This window comes from Tursiops truncatus, chromosome 15, assembly GCF_011762595.2.
Source record: "Tursiops truncatus isolate mTurTru1 chromosome 15, mTurTru1.mat.Y, whole genome shotgun sequence".
Lineage (NCBI taxonomy): Eukaryota > Metazoa > Chordata > Mammalia > Artiodactyla > Delphinidae > Tursiops > Tursiops truncatus.
The window spans coordinates 81,551,376-81,572,725 of record NC_047048.1 but is presented as its reverse complement, the minus strand read 5'-3'; the positions used below and the strand labels follow the sequence as shown (position 1 = coordinate 81,572,725).

The 21,350-nt window shown below is 48.8% G+C and overlaps 1 protein-coding gene across 3 annotated transcripts in view; it reads left to right on the top strand.

Annotated features, from left to right (window-relative positions):
• The first annotated feature begins 1,955 nt into the window (after positions 1-1,955).
• ANKRD60 (ankyrin repeat domain 60) overlaps positions 1,956-21,350 on the top strand; it is a 46,227-nt gene continuing 26,832 nt past the window's right edge. Inside the window, exons 1-3 of one of the 3 annotated variants that reach the window (XM_073793134.1) lie at positions 1,956-2,179; positions 5,085-5,231; positions 13,917-14,023. In XM_073793134.1, the coding sequence (XP_073649235.1) occupies positions 2,027-2,179; positions 5,085-5,231; positions 13,917-14,023 (407 nt within the window). In that variant the 5' untranslated portion in view covers positions 1,956-2,026. The remainder of the gene's footprint in view (positions 2,180-5,084; positions 5,232-13,916; positions 14,024-21,350) is intronic. The other 2 variants (XM_073793133.1, XM_073793135.1) reach the window with 2 other exon arrangements.

Sequence of the window (21,350 nt, the reverse complement as noted above, 5' to 3'; positions counted from 1 at the left end):
GGGAAGCCCAAGGATGGTTTTAAATAAGGAAAGAAGTCATCCTGCCTCCACTGTCCTGTCATCAGTGTTTTGATTATTTTCGCATTTTCTTCTGCGGGCGCTTACATGTTTTCCTACGTAGGTCTAATCATAATGCGATGCAGTTTCCTCCAGCCATTCATTTGTTCAGACAGCTTCTGAGTGCGCATCACGAGCTGAGCGTGGCGCTTCTTGCTGGGGATGAAGAGATGAGTAGGATGGATTTTTCTACCCTAGGAAGCTCGTCTGTGTGTCATAGACGTTGTACATCTTCATAATCTTCATATTTTTAATTTTTTTGAATGCTCAGCTTCCTTTCAGCTTTCTTGTCCTGTAGATGCAGTGAGCTTCACAAAAGGTGCAGTTTTACTTTTCTGTTGGCTTTTCTCTTTCCTTTGGATACATTCTTAAAAATGAAGTTATGCTGGGTTGGGGGACTGACACGTCCTTGGCCTCTGTCATGTATCACTGTCTTACATTCGACTCCAGAGGAGGGAGGCAGGAGCCGTGGTTTTGGTCCCAGGCTCTCGCGTGGTTCCTGACACTCAGCCTGTGTTTGCTGAGGAGTCGTGTCCGTGGCGCAGAGCCGGCTCTCCCCGCTGTCGGCCTGTGCTGTTCACGCACCTCCACTGCCCGCCTCCGCCCTGCTGTACCTCGGTCGCTCCTTTCCTGGGGTCTCCAGAGCTGCCTCCTCTGAAGTCCCGAAGATGTCGTCCACTCTCTCACCATTGACTTCCCACCGCCCTGAGCCCACCTGCCCTGGAGACCTCTGGCTCCCCGACCCGCTCTGTGCCCTGCTGTTACTTCCTGTTCTTCCTCAGCTGCTCCCTCTCTCATCCTGCCCTTTAGGCCGTCTCCACCATCACGCTCCATTTCTTTCCCTTGGACCGCGCTTCCGCCCTCCCGGCCCTGCCGCCTGCAGCCCACCGGCCCCCTCCATCCTGGGCTCCCATCTTGGTAGGGGAGTCACATCGTGCACTAACTGGGGCCATTGCAAATTTATGGGTTCCAGTCGCCGCTGGGCTTGCAGTGCTGCCTGGCAGTCCTGTTACTTGTCCCTCATCAGCTGCTTTTCACGTTATCCTTGGCAGCTCTCATCTCTCTTCACCTCACCCTGCCTTGCGCCTAGCCACTGACCTTGCATTTTACTTCCCAGAGAAAACAGAGGCCTTCAGTCTTCATCCCCTCTCTCAATGAATGGACCCGCCATCCACTTTCTTCAGTTCCCCAGAGACACAACCTGGGAACCACCCAGATCCTTCCTTCTCTCACCTCCTACAGCTGGTTAGACCCAAGTCTCCTTTGTTTCCATAACAAACACATAACCTCTTAAGACACCCCCTCTGCCCTTCCTGTCGTCTTTAAACACAGGAATATGATGAAGTCGCATCTTAGTGAACAGTATTCAGACTCTTTAGCGCCCTCAGGCACAGCCCAGCCTCCTCCATGGGCCTCCCGTCCCCATCCCACCGTGGACACCACAGGCGTTCGCCCCTTCCTTCCTTCCGTTCCTGCCGGTCTCCCTACTCCTTCCCAATGCCTCTCTCCTCCCATCGGTCCCCACCTCCCTCTGACAGATGCCGACCGTGTGGGCGGCTCGCAGTGCCTGAAGGTCCCCGATGAGTTACGATTCGTAATTGGGCCCAGACGAAGATTTCGCTGCTTGAGGCAGTGGGTGTGCCAGGCCCCATCCAGCACCTGCATTTCGGGACAGGCTGTCTTTCTCTGTTCATCGTCAGGTACTTTTCATGACCGTTGAACATGCGCTGACTCCTGTGAGGTGTAAAATCCACAAAATTGGGCACGACAGCAGTGCTGTCACCACGACTGCCTCGATTGCTAACAGCTGCGATTTCTTGAGCTCTCACTGTGTGACGTACCGTGCTCTTGTTTCCCCTTCCTAACCATCTCGGGAAGAATGGGCATGCTGGTGAGTTCATCCTTGTTTCAGAGGTGAGGAAGCCGAGGTGCAGAGAAGTGTGGCTGTGTGTGTTGGGAGCCCGGGCTCATGAGGCTCATCTGGTGTATGTTTTGGGATTGCCCAGGTCTACTGGACATTGTAACCAATAGTTTCTCTCCCATTCTAGACTCTGAGCCCCTGACACTAGGACCTGGGTCTTCTTTATTTATCTCTGTGACCTTGCAAAGGGTCTGGTGGCTGGTAGGTATTTGGAACTGCACTGGCTGTAAACTCTCCCTTTGGTAACTTAGCTGTCCTGGGCTCCTTGCCTTCTGTCTCAGGGGAACGGCCGTCCGACCTCCTTCTCCAGTCTGATGTCTTCCTTCCCCTCTTTGGTCCCATCTCTTGTTCATAGCTTGCTTATTTTCCAGTCTCTCGCTTTTCTCTTTCAGTTATAATCATGCCTAAGTCTCCCTCATCTTTGTGTCCCCTGGCCTTGACCCTGAGCACACCATCACTCCTTTTCCAAGTGTCTGCACTGTGGCCTTGACCCTCTGTGGGCTCCCATTCAGGGGTCAGCTCGTTGTACTGCAGCTGGTGGTCCCGAAGCCAGTGAGAGGTATCTTGCCATGGACTCAACTAATCTCATTGTGAAATCTGATGTTTTGGTTTTTTTCAAAAATAGTCTTAATTTTTAGAATTTCATAGAATATTTTAATCACATGGGAGGGTTATGTCATAAACACCCATATCCCTAACCGCCTGTATTTGAGAAATGTTAACATTTTGCAATTTTGCTTCAAACCTTTTTATTTTTATTTATAGGTTGCAGGTATGGTGAGAACTGCACTGGGTCCCTCCTCCATCCCATTCTCCCTTCTCCCTTTTCTGTAGGGACCTGCCACCCTGGCCTGGTGTGTCCCTTCCATGCCGGGTTTTATAGCCACGCCGCCTGTGTCAGTGGCCCTGAATAAGAGAGTGTCTTGTTTCGGGTGCTTTTAAAACCTTACATAAACGACATCAGGCTGTATTTTCCCTTCTGCCACCTACTTTTATTCCCCCCGTTTTTAAGATCTATCCCCGTTGATCCAGAGAGCTCCTGGTCACTCATTTGAACTATTTTATGGTGTTGCATTTCTGTTTTTTCCACCATTTATTTGTCCAGTGACTTCCTTTTTCCTTTGTTTGATCCTTTCGCCCCACTTGCCACTGTTAACTGCTTTTGCGGTTTTGAAGAAACCTTTCTTGGACGCCCATTCAGCAGTTAAGGTCGCCCCATCCCGATATGCCCCAGACACTGTCCTTTATGTATATGAGGTCGTTTCGTCCCCACAGCCACCTGTGAGGGAGGTACTATCATTGCCCACTTCTACAGGTGCAGAGATTGAGGCTCAAAGAGGCTGATCCCCTGCCCGGGAGGCCCCACTGGTCATCATCGCACAGCACAGGTCAGGCACGGCATTCGCGCCACTGCAGTGTCACCTGTTGGGCTCGGAAGTGTCCCCCCGCCTTTCCCTCCCTGCCTGCGTCTTCCCCAGTCTCCATCGCCAGCCCTGGTCCTCGCCCGCCCTTCAGGCTGTTGTCTGGTCTTCTTCTCTCATGGTGCCGGGTCTCATCTGCTCCCCTGGGCCTGGGGAGGTCCCTGTGCGTGCGAACACCAGGATGCCGCGTCTCAGCCAGGCCTCCGGGGTTGGTGCGTCACTGACCTCCTCCCCCAAAGCACAGTGGCTGGCTCTCCCTAGACGTCTACTGCCTCAGATCCGCAGAGTTCAACTTCTCCAGCACCCAAACCTGTTCTCTCTACCTTCAGTCTTATTTTCTCTGTTTTATTTACTGGTGCCTGGAGGCAAAGATCCCGAGTCATCTTTGATTTTCTGTGACCACATGCATGCAGGGACTCCCCCTCCTCTCTGTCCCCTGCTCCCAAGCCCATGCCTGGTCACAGCCGGAAGCGTTGCTGCACAGGAGCCCCTTGCCTGCTCTCAGCATTTAGAAGCCTTCGAGGTTTCTAAACTGTCACCCTCACTGAGGCCAAGACGATCTTGTCACTCCTCTGCTTTTCCACCCTGGGGCTCCCACGGTGCCGGAGTAGCCGCCAGAAGTCTTAGTGGGACCTGGAAGCCTTTCCAGCTCCAACCTCGCTGGCCCCTCAGGCTCGCACTCCGCCATCCACCCGCCGCCCCCATGCGGTCACCCGGGACTTCTCCCCAGAGTTCATCTTTCTGCTCATGAGCACGCTGTCCTCTCCCCTTTTCCTGCTTGCGGTGTTAGTCTCCTGGGGCTGCCAGAACAAAGTACCACCAACTGGGTGGCTTCGAACAACCCCACCTCTTCAGAAACTTCTGCTGCCAGGCCTCCGGGGTTCCAGCCTCCCAGGCTCGCCTCTTTATGACCAGGGCCTGTCTTATCACCTGCGGCTCTGCCTGCACGTTTCTGGGCCCCGTTGCCATTCCCCTGCCTTCCCATCACTGCGATGAGCTGCCAGTCTCATTACTTCCTCCACAGATTGGAATTTCCTGTGCTTTCACTTCCCCTAAACGTCCTCTCTCTAGCCTCTTAGGAGCCCTGGAGCTCCGGTGGTCGCTCACCGGGTGCAGACGGTGGGGGGCAGGCAGCTCCCCAGCCTTCCGTCTCTGGCCCCGGGAGCCTCTGTGCGCGTGTCCCGCTTCGCAGAGCAGGTCCTCCCCGCCAGGGCTCTACAGAGTGTCGGGAGGACAGCGCCGTGTTTTCCCACCCACTGCCTGCACGGTACCCACTCTCCAAGTTCACTCTCTGCGGTGGGAAGACAGACAGCAATGTGTCATCATACAGGAAAAATGCGTGTGTGTGTGTGTGTGTGCGTGTGTGTGTGTGTGTAGAAATCTGGGGTAGGCGTTGTGAAAGCAAAGTGCAAGCCTGGTTACGCCGTCAGAGTGTAGATGGGGAACCCGACCCGAGTGGGAAACGGGATGTGTGGCTTGAGCGCAGAGCAACAGTCGGTGCCGTTGGTGGCCTCATCTAAGGCCTGGGGGAGGAAGTGACCGAAGGGCCAGAAGATCCGTGTGGTGGGGCGGGCGGGGGCGGGGGAAGGAGGCAGGGGCCGGCCTGGCACTCACCGTAGGGAGTTTGGTCTTTGATCCTGAAAGCACTTTGGCTCATTCTGTGTTTCACCTTTTGCCTCTTCCAGGTTAGAAAATCAAGTCAGGAGGTGCTGTTGATTCTTCTGGAACAAGATCTAATTTTCCAGCACGACATTGAAAACAAAGTGTGTCCAATCCTGCTGGCGCTCTCTGCCCCTGACGGTGAGGCTGAGTACAAAGCAGAAGCCGTGAGTGTAAGTCCCTTGGGGGGTGACAGCCCCGAGCCTCGGCGGACTGTCCCATAACTTGACGTTTGCGGGACTCGAAGCGTCACGTGCGTTCAGTGCCGATCAGCACTGTTCCCATAAACAAGGCAGCGGGTGGTGTGGCCTCCATCAGAGAAAGTTCTGAGTTCAGATCCAAGCTTGTCGTGGAAGTGATTATCCTAATATCCAATTGTTTCCGGAAGGCAACGCTTGGGAAATCAGAGTGATTCGGGCAGAGGTGAGGCAGCTGGCATGGACTCCTGCTGGGCAAGATGCTGAGATTTATTAGGTAAACCTTGAGCCAGCTTGGCTCATGGACCCTGTTTCCCAAAGTAAGGAACCGAGTGCGGTATGGGAGCTGCCTTTAGGTGGTACTTGGACAATTAAAAAAAAAAAAATCGAATGGACATGTGTGTCTGTTTTATAAATTAAGATGAGACTAAACTAGGTATGTCAGCAAATAAGAGAGAGTCTATCTGAAGAATGTGGCCATCACGTTTACAGCAGTTTGGGAGATGCTGTGTTCAAGTCTCTGTGCTCTTGTCAGTTAAAGGTATACGATGAAAGAAAGAGTGTAAGTACTGAATGTCTTCTACTTTTAGTAGTTAATTTTGTGGTATCCTTGGGTTTGTAGGATTCTGTGCCCATTATGAAGTGATTATGCAAGCAAGGACTTCCTACTTGCTTCTGGAGCCCTTGTTCACAAACTAGCTGTTGACGAGCCAGTGCTGGCCTTTACGTGCCGCCCTTAGACTAAGACCCAGCTTGTCCTCGGGCTTCTCCTTCGTGGGTCAGGGGAAGGTCATCCAAGGCTACCTTGTGTTCCGTAGCTGCCGCTCCCTCCCCAGGGACCGGGGCAGGGGTTGCTGCACCGGCCGGCCCTTTGTGTTGGCATCACAGAACTAAACAGCTCCAGGAATGTTCCAGCATTTTAGGAAAATACGTAAGAATTTACAAAATCTTAAGCCTTAATTGTGAGTACAATAAGATATGGTTGTTTTCTTGGTTGAGAAAGAATGATGTTCGAAAAAGGAATTCTTTTTCAAAGTGGAAACATACACCATGGAGCTAAAAATTTGTAATACAGCATCAGACCATTGGGTCATTATTCTTCATTTATGTAAAAGTTGTCCTCACCTATGAGTTAAAGGTCTGGCTTTTTTAACTAATTTAATTTTTTGCATATTCCATATGTTTATAAGATGAATCAGGCTGAAGAATAATTGATTATTAAAATTCAAATTCTCCAGGGTTCTTTGATAAATTTCAAGTTTCCCTGTAAGAAATTAAATTCATTTTGCAGGATGAACCTGGATAATGTCATTTAGTTGGGATGCTTGGCAGCCGAGCGGTAAACTTTGCCAACTAGATCTTCTTTTTCATTTGAAAGTTGGTTAGGCTAGTTTCCAAAGCTACAACTGACAACCAAATATCTTACCCCTAAAGACTGCCAAATACCATGACAAATAATTTTAAAGGCGTTTTTGCATGATTTTTATTTTGTTTTGTTTCCAACCACTCCATTCTTGTCAGCAATATTCTTCTTTTCTTTTGGTGAAGATATTTGGAAAATATAACAAGTCTTCAAAAAGCTCTCTTCACATTTCACTTGCAGAACAAATTAGTTCACATAAACTGCCCTTTTTATTCGAAGTGGGCTGCCGATTTCATTACTTGAAATGTGCAAGCTTTTGAACATGGCTGCAAAGAACGGAAATGGCCTTGAACCCTCCCCAGGTAGAGGCACATCTGCGTTTCAGGGCACTTCTGGAAGATTGCCACTTCTCCTCCCTTAGGGCCCCAAGGGAAGCAGGATTTGGGGCTCCTTGCCTGGCCCGTGTGTGCTTGGGTCAGACCCAGAAGCTGTTCTGTCTTCCCTTATTTCCTGGAGGTCAAGGAGTCTTGGAGGGGGTCTCACTCCTTGGGCCCCCAGAGTCCTGGAGTACAGAGGGTGCTGTTCTCTTTTCAGCTAGGAAATGACAGTACGATAGGGAGTGGATTTCACTCTTCAAGGGACGGAGACCACGTGTGGGATTGGCAGAGCTCCCCCAGGAGGATAGCGCTCTCTCATTTAGCTGGTCTGAGTGACACCCCAAACACGTGGCTACCAACATGTATGTGTGAGGAGGTGACAGGTGAGAAAAGAAGCAAATTGCACTGCTCCGATGCCCTTGTATTTCAGGCTTTCTTTGCAGCCATATGGTGTGAATGTTGCTACGTCCATATGTCCATAAGCACACACTCTCGGAACAGTGCCGTTTTGAAGGAATTGCTTCTTGCTCCGAGGAAATGGCGTGCCTCTATTGACAAAATGTGCATCTATTCGTTAGCCTTTGTATTCCCTTTGGAAGTTACAATCAGTCGATTCTGATGCCAGCAGCCCTAGTGTATACGTGATTGAGAGAATCGGAGCTGGCCAGCTGGACACGTCCTGGGCATTTTAAGATTGACTTGTGCAGTGCAGGTTATATGTATTAGGTGTTGGTGTCTTATGTCCTGGTTTCTCAGATAAATGCGGTTTGTTCTGTGAAGTCTGTCTAATATGCCAGGTGACATTAGCGACTCCCTCCTTCACCCATCCCGGAGGCTTGGTTCATATGTCTTCTGTCATTTAGCAATCGAACTGCGAACTTCATTTGTTTGTTTATTTCTCCTTCAAAATAGTGTGCTTCTTAAACAACAGGTGTCTTTCTGCCCTCGGCACCCAGCACAGTGCCAGGCCCAGAGTCAGTACTAAATAAATGTTAGTTGTTGAATGAATCAATTGGTAAAACGTGGAAGCGCTGTATCCTGTAATTATATCTAGACAGCATAAACAGGCCACCGGAGACCAATTATAATTCCTCTCGCTCTCAGGAAGGCCATTAGCATTCTGAGATTATAACTAATTGTCAGAAGCCTATTTTTCTCTCACAACACGTTTTCACATTAAGGCTTCCTCATGTTTTGTTGTCTTCCTGGTTTTGAGCTCATTTTTATTTGTGCATTTATTTAAAAAGAATGTTGTGGTTGTGTGCCATAAAGAATAGTTGGCCCCCAGCAACCGAGTGAAGATCGTCATTGCATACAAGTGGTTACCAGGGCCACGGGAATGTCATTTCTTGTCGCTCGGAGTGCTGACTTTTTAACGATTCTGGATTTGTTGCACACGGGTAGTAATAAGGTCGTGTGGGCGTGGCAGATGGAGAGGGTGGATGGAGATGCCGGGCCCTGCTTGGTTGTCCGTCACCCTGGATATGAAGCCTCGTGGCCCATTGATGTGGCTGTCACTCTATGCAGTTCTGCCGAGCATCAGATCAGAAATATGTGTCTTCTAAATTCGGAAGACACAGCCTTTCCCTCCTTTGTGTTGTGGGGATAGCTTCCTCTTCCCCCACCCCAGTTGGTTCTCTTTTCCCTCTTGTCTGCTATGTGCAGATTCCAAGTAGAATAGTGGGTGAACTGCTAACCAGGAGCTTGCTCTGCTGTTTAAAAAAAAAAAAAAAAAAGGCAGTGCTGTGCAGTGGGCAGAGCAGACATGAGGGATGGGAAGTCCTTCCTTCTTTCCTTTTTCTTTTTTTTGGAGGGGGGATGGGAGAGTTCTTTAAACATTTTGGGGGGTAATTTTTCATTCTGTCTTAATTTCAAACTTGTGGAAAAGTTGCAGGAGTGAACTCCTGTACATACTTTATCTCACTTCTCCAGTGGTTTATACTTAGGTCTGTTTGTTTAATCACATCCTCTCTCTTTACACATCTGCACACACACAGATATATACATACACATATGTGTGTATATTTTCTGAGCCATTTGAGAGTAAATTGGAGACACTGTGCCCCTTTACTCCTAAATACTTCAGTGCATATTTCCTTTTTAAAAACAAGGAAATTCTCTCCTAAACATCCATAGTACACTGATCAAAATCAGGAATTTTAACCCTGATACAATACTAATATCCCATCCATGGTTCATGTTCAAATATTGTCGTTTGTCCAGGATCACACATTGGACTGAATTGTCGCATCTCCTCTGTCTCCTTGAACCTGGGGCAGATCTTGAGTCTTTCTCTGAATTTTGTTAACATTAACATGTTGGAAGAGGACAGGCCAGTGCTTTGGTGGAACGTCTCCCAATTTAGGTTTGTCCTGTGTTTCCTCATGACTAGATTCAGGCTCTGCATTTCTGGCGGGATGCCCTGGAAGGAATGTTGTATCCTTATGTGTCACGTTAGGAGGCCCAGGACTTCAGTTCGTCCTGAGATTGATGATGTTAACTCTGGTGACTTAGACAGAGGTGTCTGCCAAGTTTCTCTGCACCGCGTTTCCCCTCTGGACATAATAAGGGGAGTTACTTTGCAGCTACACAAGTTTGCTGTCCATCAAACGTTCACCCACTAGTGTTAGCATCCACTGATGATTCCAGCTGTTACTCTACTGTGAAGAGCATTCCCTTCTGCATTATTTGCTGACATTTTGTTGAGATTTTCACATCTATATTCAAGTGGACTATTGTAAGCAATTTTCTTTTCCTGTTATGTTTTTGTCAGCTTTTAGAATCGGGGTTATTCTGGCTTCAGAAAATGAGTTGGGAAGTATTCCCTGCTCTTCTATTTTCTGAAAGATTTTTTTTTAAGATTGGTGTTATTTTGCCCTTAAATATTTGTTAGAATTCACCAGTAAAACCTCTGGTTCTAGGGTTTTCTTTGTGAGATGGTTTTTGATAACAGATTCAACACAGATATGGGCTATTCAGGCTTGTTATTTCATCTGTGTTATTAGGTAAGCTGTATATTTTAGGGAATTTATTAATTTCATCTAAGTTGTTAATTTATCAAGTTTTTGGGATAAAGTTGCTTACAATATTCCCTTACCTCTTTTGTTGTTTTGTTTTGTTTTGTTTTGTTTTGTTTGCGGTACGCGGGCCTTTCACTGTTGCGGCCTCTCCCGCCGCGGAGCACGGGCTCCGGACGCGCAGGCCCAGCGACCACAGCCCACGGGCCCAGCCGCTCCATGGCACGTGGGATCCTCCCGGACCGGGGCACGAACCTGCGACCCCTGCATCGGCAGGTGGACTCTCAACCACTGCGCCACCAGGGAAGCCCCTCCCTTACCTCTTAATGCCTGGAAGATCTGTAGTTTTATCCCTTTCATTTATGATACTGGTAATTTCTACTGTTTATTATTTCCTTCTTTCTACGTACTTGAGTTCAATTTGCTTGTAGTTTTCCAGTTTCTTAAGGAGGAAGCTTAATATTTTTCAGCCTACCTTCTTGTCTACTTTAAGGGTTTAAAGCTACACATTTAATGTTTATATATTTGTGAGGTATTGACTCTTTTACTAAGAAGTGACTTTCTTTATCACTGGTAGTAATCTGTATCTTGTAGTCCACTGTGATATTACTGTAACCACTCCAGCATTCTTACGTTTACTGCCCATCATGGTATATTTGTTTACGTCTCTTTACTCAAAACCTTGTATGTCTTTACATTTAAAATCCTCCTGCTTTCATCAGCATAGAGTTTGGTCTTCCTTTTATAGCCAATCTGATAGTTTCTGCCTTTTAATTGGAGTGTTTATTCCATTTATGTTTAATGTAATTATTGATATATTTGAATTTAATTCTGCCATTTTGTTATTTGTTTTCCATTTGTGTCATTTGTTCTTCTGTTATTTCCTGCCTTTTCTTGGGCTAATTGGATATTTTTGTATACTGCACTTTAATTTCTCTATTGAGGATTTTCAAAAATGTGGGACCCTGCAACATCGTAGCTCCCTTCACCCTCTCCTCCTCTGTGCTGTGGTTGTCATATACATTATGACATGTACATCACATGATGATCCTGGTAATGTGGTATTATGATTTTAGATTTGAACAGTTCTATCTTTGGGAGAAAGTAAGAAAAGGGAAAAAATGCATAGCCCTTTATACCCGCATTTTTACCATTTTTGGTGCTCTTGCTTCCTTTCCTACGTCTGAGTTTCCATCTGGTATCATTTCCCTGCAGCCTGAAGAACTTCCTTTAATACTTTTTTTGAATTTGGTTGGCTGCTGATGAAATCTCCCAGTTTTCATCAGAAAATGTCTTTATTCTGCCTTCATTTTTGAATGATCGTTTTACTGGATATAGAATTGAGGTTTGTTTTCGTTTTTCCTTGCAGCACTTTAAACATATCACCACCCTGTTGTTTCCTGGGGAAGTCAGCTGTCATTCACATCGTACTCCTGTGGAGAAAATATCCTATTTGGGCAGTGTTTGGCTATTGTTCCTTTAGGTGCTTTTTCTCTCTTTCTCCTTTCAGTCCGGGCCTTATAAAGTTGGGACCCTTGATATTGTCCCAACAATAGGTCTTTGAGGTTCTGTTTTTGTTTGTTTGTTTTGTTTATTTAAGTAATTTTTGTCTCCGATGTTCAGATTTAGTGATCTTCATTGATCTGTTTTTAAGTTTGGTGACTCTTTCTGTCATCTCCAATCTATTAGCCCTTTCCATTAAATTTTTTATTTCAGTTATTGTCGTTTTCAGCTCTAGAGTTTCCATTTTGACCTTTAAAAAAATATATTTATTTATTTATTTATGGCTACGTTGGGTCTTAGTTGCAGCACGCAGGATCTTTCATTGTGGCAGGTGGTATCTTTCGTTGTGGTGTGCGGATTCTCTAGTTGTGGCGCACGGGTTCCAGAGCGCATGGGTTCAGCAGTTGCGGCGTGTGGGCTTAGTTGCTCCACGGCACGTGGGACCGTAGTTCCCTGACCAGGGATCGAACCTGCATCCCCTGGATCGGAAGGTGGATTCTTAGCCACTAGACCACCAGGGGAGTCCCCATTTTGACCTTTTTTTTTTATAGTTTATATATCTCTATGATGTAGAGATTCCCTATATGTTCTTTATGCTTGTATTTTCTTCTCATCCTTGAATATATTTATAAAAGCTCCTTGAAAGTGATTGTCTGGTGGTTGCAACATTTGGATCATCTTGGTGTTGATTTCCGTTGATTGATTTTTTCTTTATTATGGGCCACTTTTTCCTCTTAATACATAGTTATTTTTAATTGAATACTGGACTTTAAAAATGATACACTACAGAGATCTGGATTCTGTTTTATTTCTCTAAAGTGATTTTTTACATAGCAGGCAGTAGTCTTGTCTGATCTCCAGCTCCCAGCTGTCTCCTTTGTGGAGAGCAGCAGCTGACGCCTCTGCTCAGTTTGTTTAGTTTCTGGCTGCTGCTTTTCTGCCGGGTCCCTGGGGTCTCCCCATATATGTGTAGTTTAGCAGCAGCCAAAGATCTCAGCAAAATATAGACACAGACTTCGGACCTTATTTGCAAATTTCTCCTGTTGCAGTTCATCTTTTAAGGACAGTCTCTGCTCCAGTTTCTGCCTTTTGGTTGCTCTCCAGTACTCTTAAATGATTGTTTTTTTATGTTTTTTTCAAGATTCTATAATTGTTACCTGTAAGAGCGTAAGTCTGACCAAGCTACAGTGTTATTACCAGAAGTCTTGATTCTTTCTTACAGTTTCCATTTCTTTGGTGAGATTTCCTATCTGTTCATTTGTTATGACTCTATTTGCCTTTTAGTTCTTGAACATATTTATAATAGCTCTTTAAAATCCACTGATTCTAACATCTGGATCTTCTGTGGATTTGTTTCTAGTGATTGAGATTTTTCTTGAATGTAAGTCACATTTTCCCATTTGTTCTCACGTCTGTGACTAATGTATCTTCTCAATGAAACATTGCAGAAACTCTGAATTCTGTGTTTTTCCTCTGAAGAGTGTTAACATTGTTCTAGCAAACAGTTCAGATTCTGTTTCCTTTGCAGTTCTCAGCAGCTGAAACCACACAGATCCTTCTGCCTTCAAGCTATTGCTTTGCTCTGTGAAACTCACCATCTCCCCTGTGCCCACGTGGTGCTGAGATCAGCCAAGGATAAGAGTAGGATGTAATCAGAGGTGGGGGGGGTCTCCCTTCTTTAGCTTCCTTCCTCTATCCTTCCCTCCCTCCCAGGATTTCTACCCTCGCTTTCCAGCCTCCCTGGCCACCCCCGTCTCTGTCCTCTGACTTCTCAAGCCAGTAAAACGGTAGCTTTGACTTGGAAGTCCAGCTGCCCCGCATGGCTGTACAGAATGAAGGACGCCCCAGGCAGAAAGGCAGCAGCAAGCAGTGCATGTTGTACCCGGTGTGGTTTCCCCTCTCAAGGGTCTGCTTCCATTTAGTCCCCACCAGTGTTTGGTTAGTCTTCAGTGATCGCCTGTGAGCCGTCTTTTATGCTTTGTCCAGCTGTTACTGTGTGTCCCACCTCACCACTCTTTGGTTTTGGTAACATGACTTAACCTCTCTGAGCGTTAGTTTCCTTATCTGGAAAAATGAAGATACATGATACTCACGTCATAGGGTTTGAGGAACATGAAAGAGGTAACGCACATCAATTGTGCATTCACGTGTCGGGCACATGGCAGGCACCTGGCACATGGTAACGCTTCAGCTTTAGACAAACCATATCTGAGTAAAACTTGAAAACTATTGGCCTTCTATTGATACAACTTGACAAAATGCAAAAGAAGGTGTTCTCTGTTTTGACCTCCTGGGTATTTTGGCAATATTTTTGATATTCGCTTTTGGAATCCAGTTAGTGATATGTGGGACATTTACGCTTTGGTATTCCAAGTGACCCAAGTTTTCTTGTTATTTGTAGGTAATCTGCAAGCTGGCGTCGGTGCTGAGCAAGAGCACGGTTGAGCGCCGGCTGCTCCCTCGATTCTGTGAGCTATGTGGTGATGGGAAGTCGTTCAAGTTCGGAAGGTGGGAATGTACAGTTTCAAAACTTGAAAAATTCAAAAAGTTAAACAAGATTCAAAATTGATTCCTTTAAAGTGCCTGGACTTCCTCAGTAGACACAGTCTGGATGAAAAACGTGGCCAGTGTGAACTGTGTAAGGAAAACAGTGAACACTGTTGCCAGTTTTCCCTGCCATCCGGGCATCTGTGGAGACGTAGGGTTAGACGCCGTGAGGGTAACCCTCTTGGGCACAGGAGGAAGAGACATTGCTGGCTTGTGCTTCAGTGCTGGCGCCCAGGCGTGCAAGGCCTTTCATCACTGGGGCTGACTGGCTCCAGGACCCTCGCATGTTTGCTGTACCTTCCAACTGCACCCCCTGCACTGCCCTCCCCGTTTATCGCTCGTCACTCGGTTGTCATATTCTTCCTTCTGAAGACCATTGCCAACCCCCTCCCCGAGCAGCCTCACCGTCCGCCTTGCTGTGCAGCTGCCCATCTTCCCTGTGGTCTCCCCTCGTGACGCAGAGGCAAGGAGCTGGGTCTCATTTACCATGCAGAGGACGTTAAGGGTGTCTTTTGCTCTCGTGCTAACCAGAAGCATTGTGTATCGAGAGGATGAGGAGCCACAGCGTCCTAGCGTGCGGTGCTCTATTGTAAGTCTTCTGTTTCCGGTGCAGTGGAGGCACCGGGCTCAGTGAGTGCTTGTTAGCTGCCCGACCAGAGGACTCGTTGCTCTCAAGGCTCCCGCTTGTCAGTTTACACAATTTGTTAAGACAGAAAGAAATCGGAGAATAATGAGTATGCCTTTTGCCTTTTTAAGGTTTGTGCCACAAATTTGGGTGATATTTGTCGTGCTGTCGGACAAGAAGCCACTGAGAAATTTTTGGTACGTGACGTTTTGCCAGCTGTACTTGCTGATGCCCTTCTTAGGGCGCTTGTGAAATCAGTGGTGACGTTTTGTATTTATGAGTCTGTTACTTTGGAATGGCAGCTCAGTTTTGCATCCATCAGTTTCAGGTTTCTTGGCTGCTGAAGCTTACATTTCTTATAAGCCTCAGGCAGCTGGTATGTGGGATGCTGCAGGGGCAGCCCCGCCCTCTTCCCCGGGGACTTCTGCTGTGGCTTCCTCACTGCTTGCTTTACCGCCCCCCCCCCCCCCGCCCCGCTCTTCTCACTGTCTAAGCCGCCCTCTGTCCCTTCTCGACTGCTCTTTCTAGAACACTGCTCCACCACCTCGCTCCTGGGTTTCAGAACCTGTGGGATTTTTTTCTTGGTTTACAGATTAAAATCCAGACCCGTGTTGACCCCTCAGTTCCCTTCACAAGTACCTTTCCTGCCTCACCTCCACTCGCCTCCCTCGGGTCCGAACACCGCCCTGACCTTCGGTCGTGCATCTGAACCGCAGGGAGGGTGAAAGGGGGCATGGCCGGGGTCTGTATTTTTGCTGAAGTCCCTGGTGATTCTCAGCACAACAGTCTGGAGAACCACGTCACCAGGCAGCCGGGGGGCTCTTCAGGGCCTTGCAGCTAGCTCTCTGCTCTCGTGCACCTCCCTGCCCCTGCTCATTACTGCCCGTCTCCTTCCAGAGGCTTCCCTGCCTGGCGGGGGGGCCCTACTCACACTTCACACCCAGCTTGCGTGTGCATTTGCCTCTGTCAGGTGTCTTCCCTGTCTGGACTCATCTACCCGCTGGGTCTCCCTTTTCAGCATTCCATGACGTTCTGTTCAGAGTGCTTGCGTGTCCCCCACCACGCCTCATTGCAGCGTTGCTGACGGGGACTTCACTCCATCACGTTCACCTTTGCTTCTCCACTGCCCACCCAGGACCAGGCCCCCAGAGAACTGTGCTGAGTAAGCACTTGCTGCTTTTACATGAGAGGGCGTGCTACCTGTATGGCTGGAATGCAGCTAGCTTAACCGAAGCGCCGCACGTTTACGGTCACACCGAGGAGGACCGACGTGAACTTGTAAATGGACTCACAACTGTGTTTATCCAGCGTGATGACAATCCGTTGCATTCCACCGCACACAGTTTGTGTTTCGTGGACTGGAACTATTGGCGGTACTGTGAGGTTTTAACAGTATGCCTTCTTTCCCTAAAGTACCCCAGCCAAAGACCGTGGGACCTGGGTGGGGCCGCTAGTTGGGGAAACCACAATTTCAGAGTCATTCACAATTCTCTACAGTTCACAGGTGCATATCAGTCATTCAGCCTTTGGGGCGGTTTTCTGTATTATCTTGTTGAATTTAACGCAGTCATTTACTAGGATTAAGAGGTAAAGGAAGTTATTTCTGTTTGTTTCAGATGATTCCTTTTGGACTCGTAGCTAGTTCCCTTTTGTGTCATTAACTTAAGGCTCTGCCTTAACTACATCATTGAAACAGGTCTGCCCTTCCTTCGGGTGACATGGTTTTGTTTGCTTTGGTAGCTCCCGAAGTTTTTTGAGCTCTGCTCAGACACTGCGTGGGGGATGAGGAAAGCCTGTGCGGAGTGCGTCGTGGTGTGTCCCACAGCACGTCCCCCGAGGGCCGCGGGGCCAGGCTCTCGGCGCCCTTTATCACGCTGATCAGCGACCCCTGTCGGTGGGTGAGTGCGGCCACTCGCGGGCCTCGGTGTGGCTTTGCACTGGGCACTGTTACTGTGTCTTTTCGGTAACGGATTTGGCGTATTTAGACTTTGTGAGGATTATTAGGGCACCTAAAGTCTCAGAAGCCTGGTGTGTAGTAGGAAAGTGGCACACACCGCAGCGTTCATAGCAAACGAACATCACAGAAACGAGGAAGGAGAAGGAGGAAGCTGTAACTGGATCGTTGCCTTTTCTGTTGTGATCATAAACACGCCCGCAATGATGAATAAGGGCTGTTCAGATGCTGTACGAAGTCTGGGATTATTTGATGTGGAATTAATATTCGGGAAGCATACAGACTACATGATGGCACTCAATTTTTCCTGATTTTCTGTTGGAAGATAGTTTACTTGGAACCTAGGGACGGCCTTAGGAAGCAGTGCATCTGCTTACACGTAACGTGGCAGACAGTGGATTCGCTGGCGATCAGCCGTCTGTTCAGCCTGGGATCAGACCTGGCCGACACCGCGTGCACCGCACCCTTCTTCTCTGGTTTCGGGTGCGCCAGGCTGCCTTCCAGTCCCTGGGCCCCATCATCTTCACCTTTGCCAACCCCTCCAGGGCTGGCCTTTATATTCGAGAGGATGGCACCCTGAGCATCCGACCACCGGCTCCGGATTTGGACTCGGGTTTCACCTCCGGGTCACCGGGTGCAGGCAGCCATGGGAACATGTCCTCAGCCTGGTGAGTTTCGGCTGGAGTAATTATCAGGATCCCGGCGTCACCTCAAGCATCCACCTAAAATTCTAGCAATTACCTTGTCTGGAGCTTGAGTAACAGTGACCTTCTGGGCACGGTGGAATATTAGAGCTTTAATTATGTAAAGAAGCAAAAAGTAATTGCAATAATGATTTTGAAACATGACTAGTGGGTTATAAATAATGAAGCTACTGTGTCTCCTAAATTTAGATAAAATATTCACTCAGAGTCGTGATTAAATAACCAATAAAGAAAATTTTCTCTTACTTTTTGATTAATGAAGTTCTTTGGATAATTTACACAGGGAAAATGTGAAGTCTCCCCAATAGAATTTTGTGCCGTAGGATTTATCGTGCACATGAAGGTGACATTCCTGGCTCACCGTTAGTAGGCCCACACTGTTCTTCTAGTAAGTCCTAGTGCTCGATCTCGGGTTTTTTCCTGTTTCCTCGGAAGACGATGGGTACGTACTAAGCAGGCCACGCGAGGTAGTTTACAAGCATCTCTCCATTGCGAATATTCCTCCTCAGCCGTGTGAGAGGAGGTGATTCACATCTCGGATGGCACAGATGCTTCGTAAGATGGGTGCATCCTTCTCTCCATCTTTCTCCACCAAAATGCATTGAGTTCTTGCTGAAGGTCAGGCCTCTGTGCCACATCTTCCTCATCAGGACTTTCCAGGTGGTTCACCAATAGCCAGTTCTTAGCAGCTCTAGCGCCTTTTATTTTCTAATGCCTGCCCCCTGGAGGTACTGATGAGCAGTAAGTGCGTGAAGTCTCGCCACGGAAGGGTGCCCGCGGAAGCCAGGGCTGGTGCACCACTTGAATGTAATGGAGGGATTGGGTGAACCTTCCTGTGGCATTTTCAGTGCTTTAATACTCCCCGTGGGGCAGAGGGTACCGATTGGACCTCTTATCCTCCGTGAGGTTATTAACTTCTGGCACGGGAAGTCACGGGAGGTTGGGTAGCCAGGTAGAGAGGAGGACCAGCTTCGCAAGGATGGGGGTCTGATGTTTCCCCATTTTACTTCCAGTCTATTGCACGGTGCTAAAAATTTGCTTCCCTCAATTTAAACTAGTTCAACAAAGCCGGGCCAGACAGAGCCAGCTCTACCCATGGAAGACACATCCACGGACACCAGCAATTTTCCGTGCGTCAGTAGCTCCTCCAATGGCCTGACGGAGAAGCCAACGGAAGACTCTGTCTTGGCTGGAGCCGAGGTGACCAGGCTTTCCCCCGAGGCCACGAAGCTCCCCAGTATTAACGACCTCCCCGTCAACAGCCATCCTGGACCAGACTCCTGGGCCCGCCCGGGGCATCCTGAGGACGTTTTCAATTATTTCCTTTATTGGCGAACTCCTCTCCCTGACATAAGCAAGGACTTAGAGCTGCTCCTGAGCGAGGCTGGCCCGCAGGAGGAAGGTGGCGGCACACCCGAGGCCGTTCATAGGAGCTGTGTGGCTAGGAGCGAGATTCAGAGAGTCCTGGATGGTTTGCAGGAGCATGTGATGAACGATCCAGGTGTGCAAGGTAGCTGTTGTCCACGGTAATGAAAGAGAAAACGGGATCTTTCTGGATTGTGTGTCAGCCGGGCCCGTGTGGCTGTCCACGTGTGCGTACTTCCCTCGATCGACCCTGCGCACCCACCACGGGGGCGCCTGGCCCAGTCTCCGCACAGCCCTCACGCCGGGGATCCTGCTGTTGCAGGTCTCTGCGAGGGTTTTGCCTCCTTGCTTTTCAGCCGTGTGACCGGGTTCTCAGATAGAAGCGGCTAGTTCTCGGGCGTGTCTGGAGCGGTGGAAGTTTTATTAGCTCCTTGGACACAGTTCTGTCTCTCGTCGTGTGACAAAGCCCTTTCTAGCTACGAACAGCCAAGGAGGGTGCTCCTTTTGGAGCCTGTTAACTCACCTGAAGCTTAAGGTCTTTCCCTTTGTACAGCCAGGAGGAGCACAACTTCTTCTTTGGGGTATTTTTCATTTTGTGACCAGTGTTCCCACAGAGCGTCTGATCTGGGAGCCAGGCCTTGCAGTCCAGATCCATCACCATGCCTCTTCTTTCTCTAAACGGGGCGGTATTTGTATTCTTCCTTGAGTTGGGGAAATTGGAAAAAAACAACACTTGCTGCCGTTGCCGGGCAAAGATTTGTGAAGCTTTCGGGAAAGGAAATGTGAAAATCCAGTCAGCCCTGTGATTATTCTTTGTCTTTAAATTTATAAAGGAAATTAAGTCAGTGTTTGCTGAAGGAATGAGCACACGTAACATATCGCTTCTAATTGTTATAGACAAAGGTCTGTTTTTGGAAAACACATTTCTAAAGCTGCCTTCTTCAGTGCTCGGACCCGGGCTGGGTGCTGGGGCAGTAACGCCCGACACGTGAAGCCCATAGGGCTGGTTGAGGGGATCATGGAAACAACCACCCGGCATAGGCAGTGGCACGGGCTGGGGCAGGGGTGGGCGCGCAGGGCAGGAAGCCGGTCCGGCCTGCGGGCGGAGGAAGCATCTGGGAGAAGACCTTGCAGAGCAGCTGACATTTGACGTGGGCTTTAGGCTTTAGGCGACGGCCAGGACTCCATCGTCTCGAGAAGTCGAGGGTTGAGTTTCAGAGGTTCCTTCCAGTTTCCTGAAATCGTGTGCATATGCAGACTTAACTTCTTTGTAAGGAAGGACCTGCGGCTTTCATCAGCACTCAGAGGGATCTGGGACCCCAGAAGACTGAGAAATAAACTACCCGTTGGGTAATTGTGAACTGGCCATGGCTGAAAATGTCACTCAGACCCCTGGAAAGGGCCTCGGGTGCGCTAAGGAGGTGGCACCTTGCCCTGGGCCCAGTGGGGAGCCCTTGTAGGCTCTAAACATTTTAAGGACTCTTGTTGAATTGAACTAGTAGGAAACAGGATGCAGGCAGTACTGTGTGTGTGTGTGTGTGTGTGTGTGTTTGGAGGCTGGAGACATGGAAACATCAGTTTGTTTTTTTACAGAAAGGCATGTGAACTATGTCATCTTCACTGTTAGGAGAGTCTCGAATAGCCGTGCTGTGGACAGAAAGAACGAGTAGCGCTCGGGGCTGGGTGAACGCGGTCTTTACTCGTCGGTGTGGACGGGGATGGATTGATCCCTGCACGCGCGTGCGTGTGGCAGAGCAATGGCCGCCCTGGTTTATAAATGGGGGATGGGACCCCCCCCCCCCCATGTTGCTGGGCCTCCCAGACAGCAGCGTTCAGGAGCATCGCGTTGTCTTTCTGTGGAAGGTGATGGGATTGGACTCTGATTTTCCTAACTGAGGCTTTTCAAGTTCAGGTCGGACACTCTGTGTGTGGCTGGCAGTTAGTTGGAATAAAGGTAATGGCCGTAAACATCAGCACCTCGGTGAGAGCTCGCGCCGGGCGCCCGACTTCCGGAAGGGGAGGGCTTGTGCGGTGCGTCCACGTTGTGAGTCAATCCCTGCAAACCAAATAAAGTTATTCAAATTCCTGGAACTTCTCTTCCTGCAGCTCCAGTTCAGGTGTTGTCAGCTGCACTGGTTGCCGCACAGCTAGACTCTGTGAATGAGCCCGAGCGCGCCCGCCGACGGAGGGCTCAAGGAGGCGTCCAGTTCAGATCCCAGCCCAGCCTCTGGCAGTCAGCCGGCCCCGGCGGCTTCACCCCCGCAGAGTGAGCTCGCCGCGGCCAGGACGTTACAAAGCACAGTGAGTCTTTGCCCTCTCCCTCAGCCAGCGAGGATGTGACAGAAATCACGCAGCTGCGTTTTCTTTTATTAATATATCCTGGCAGAATTGATAAATGGCACATTTAATTTTATTCTTAAGGTCATGTTTTGGATAACTAGACAACGAATCAATCAGGTGATTGATAACCCCGACTCTCCTCCACAAAACAAACGTGGGGGGGCTTCCCTGCTGGCGCAGTGGTTGAGGGTCCGCCTGCCAATGCAGGGGACACGGGTTCGTGCCCCGGTCCGGGAAGATCCCACATGCCGCGGAGCGGCTGGGCCCGTGAGCCATGGCCGCTGAGCCTGCGCGTCCTGA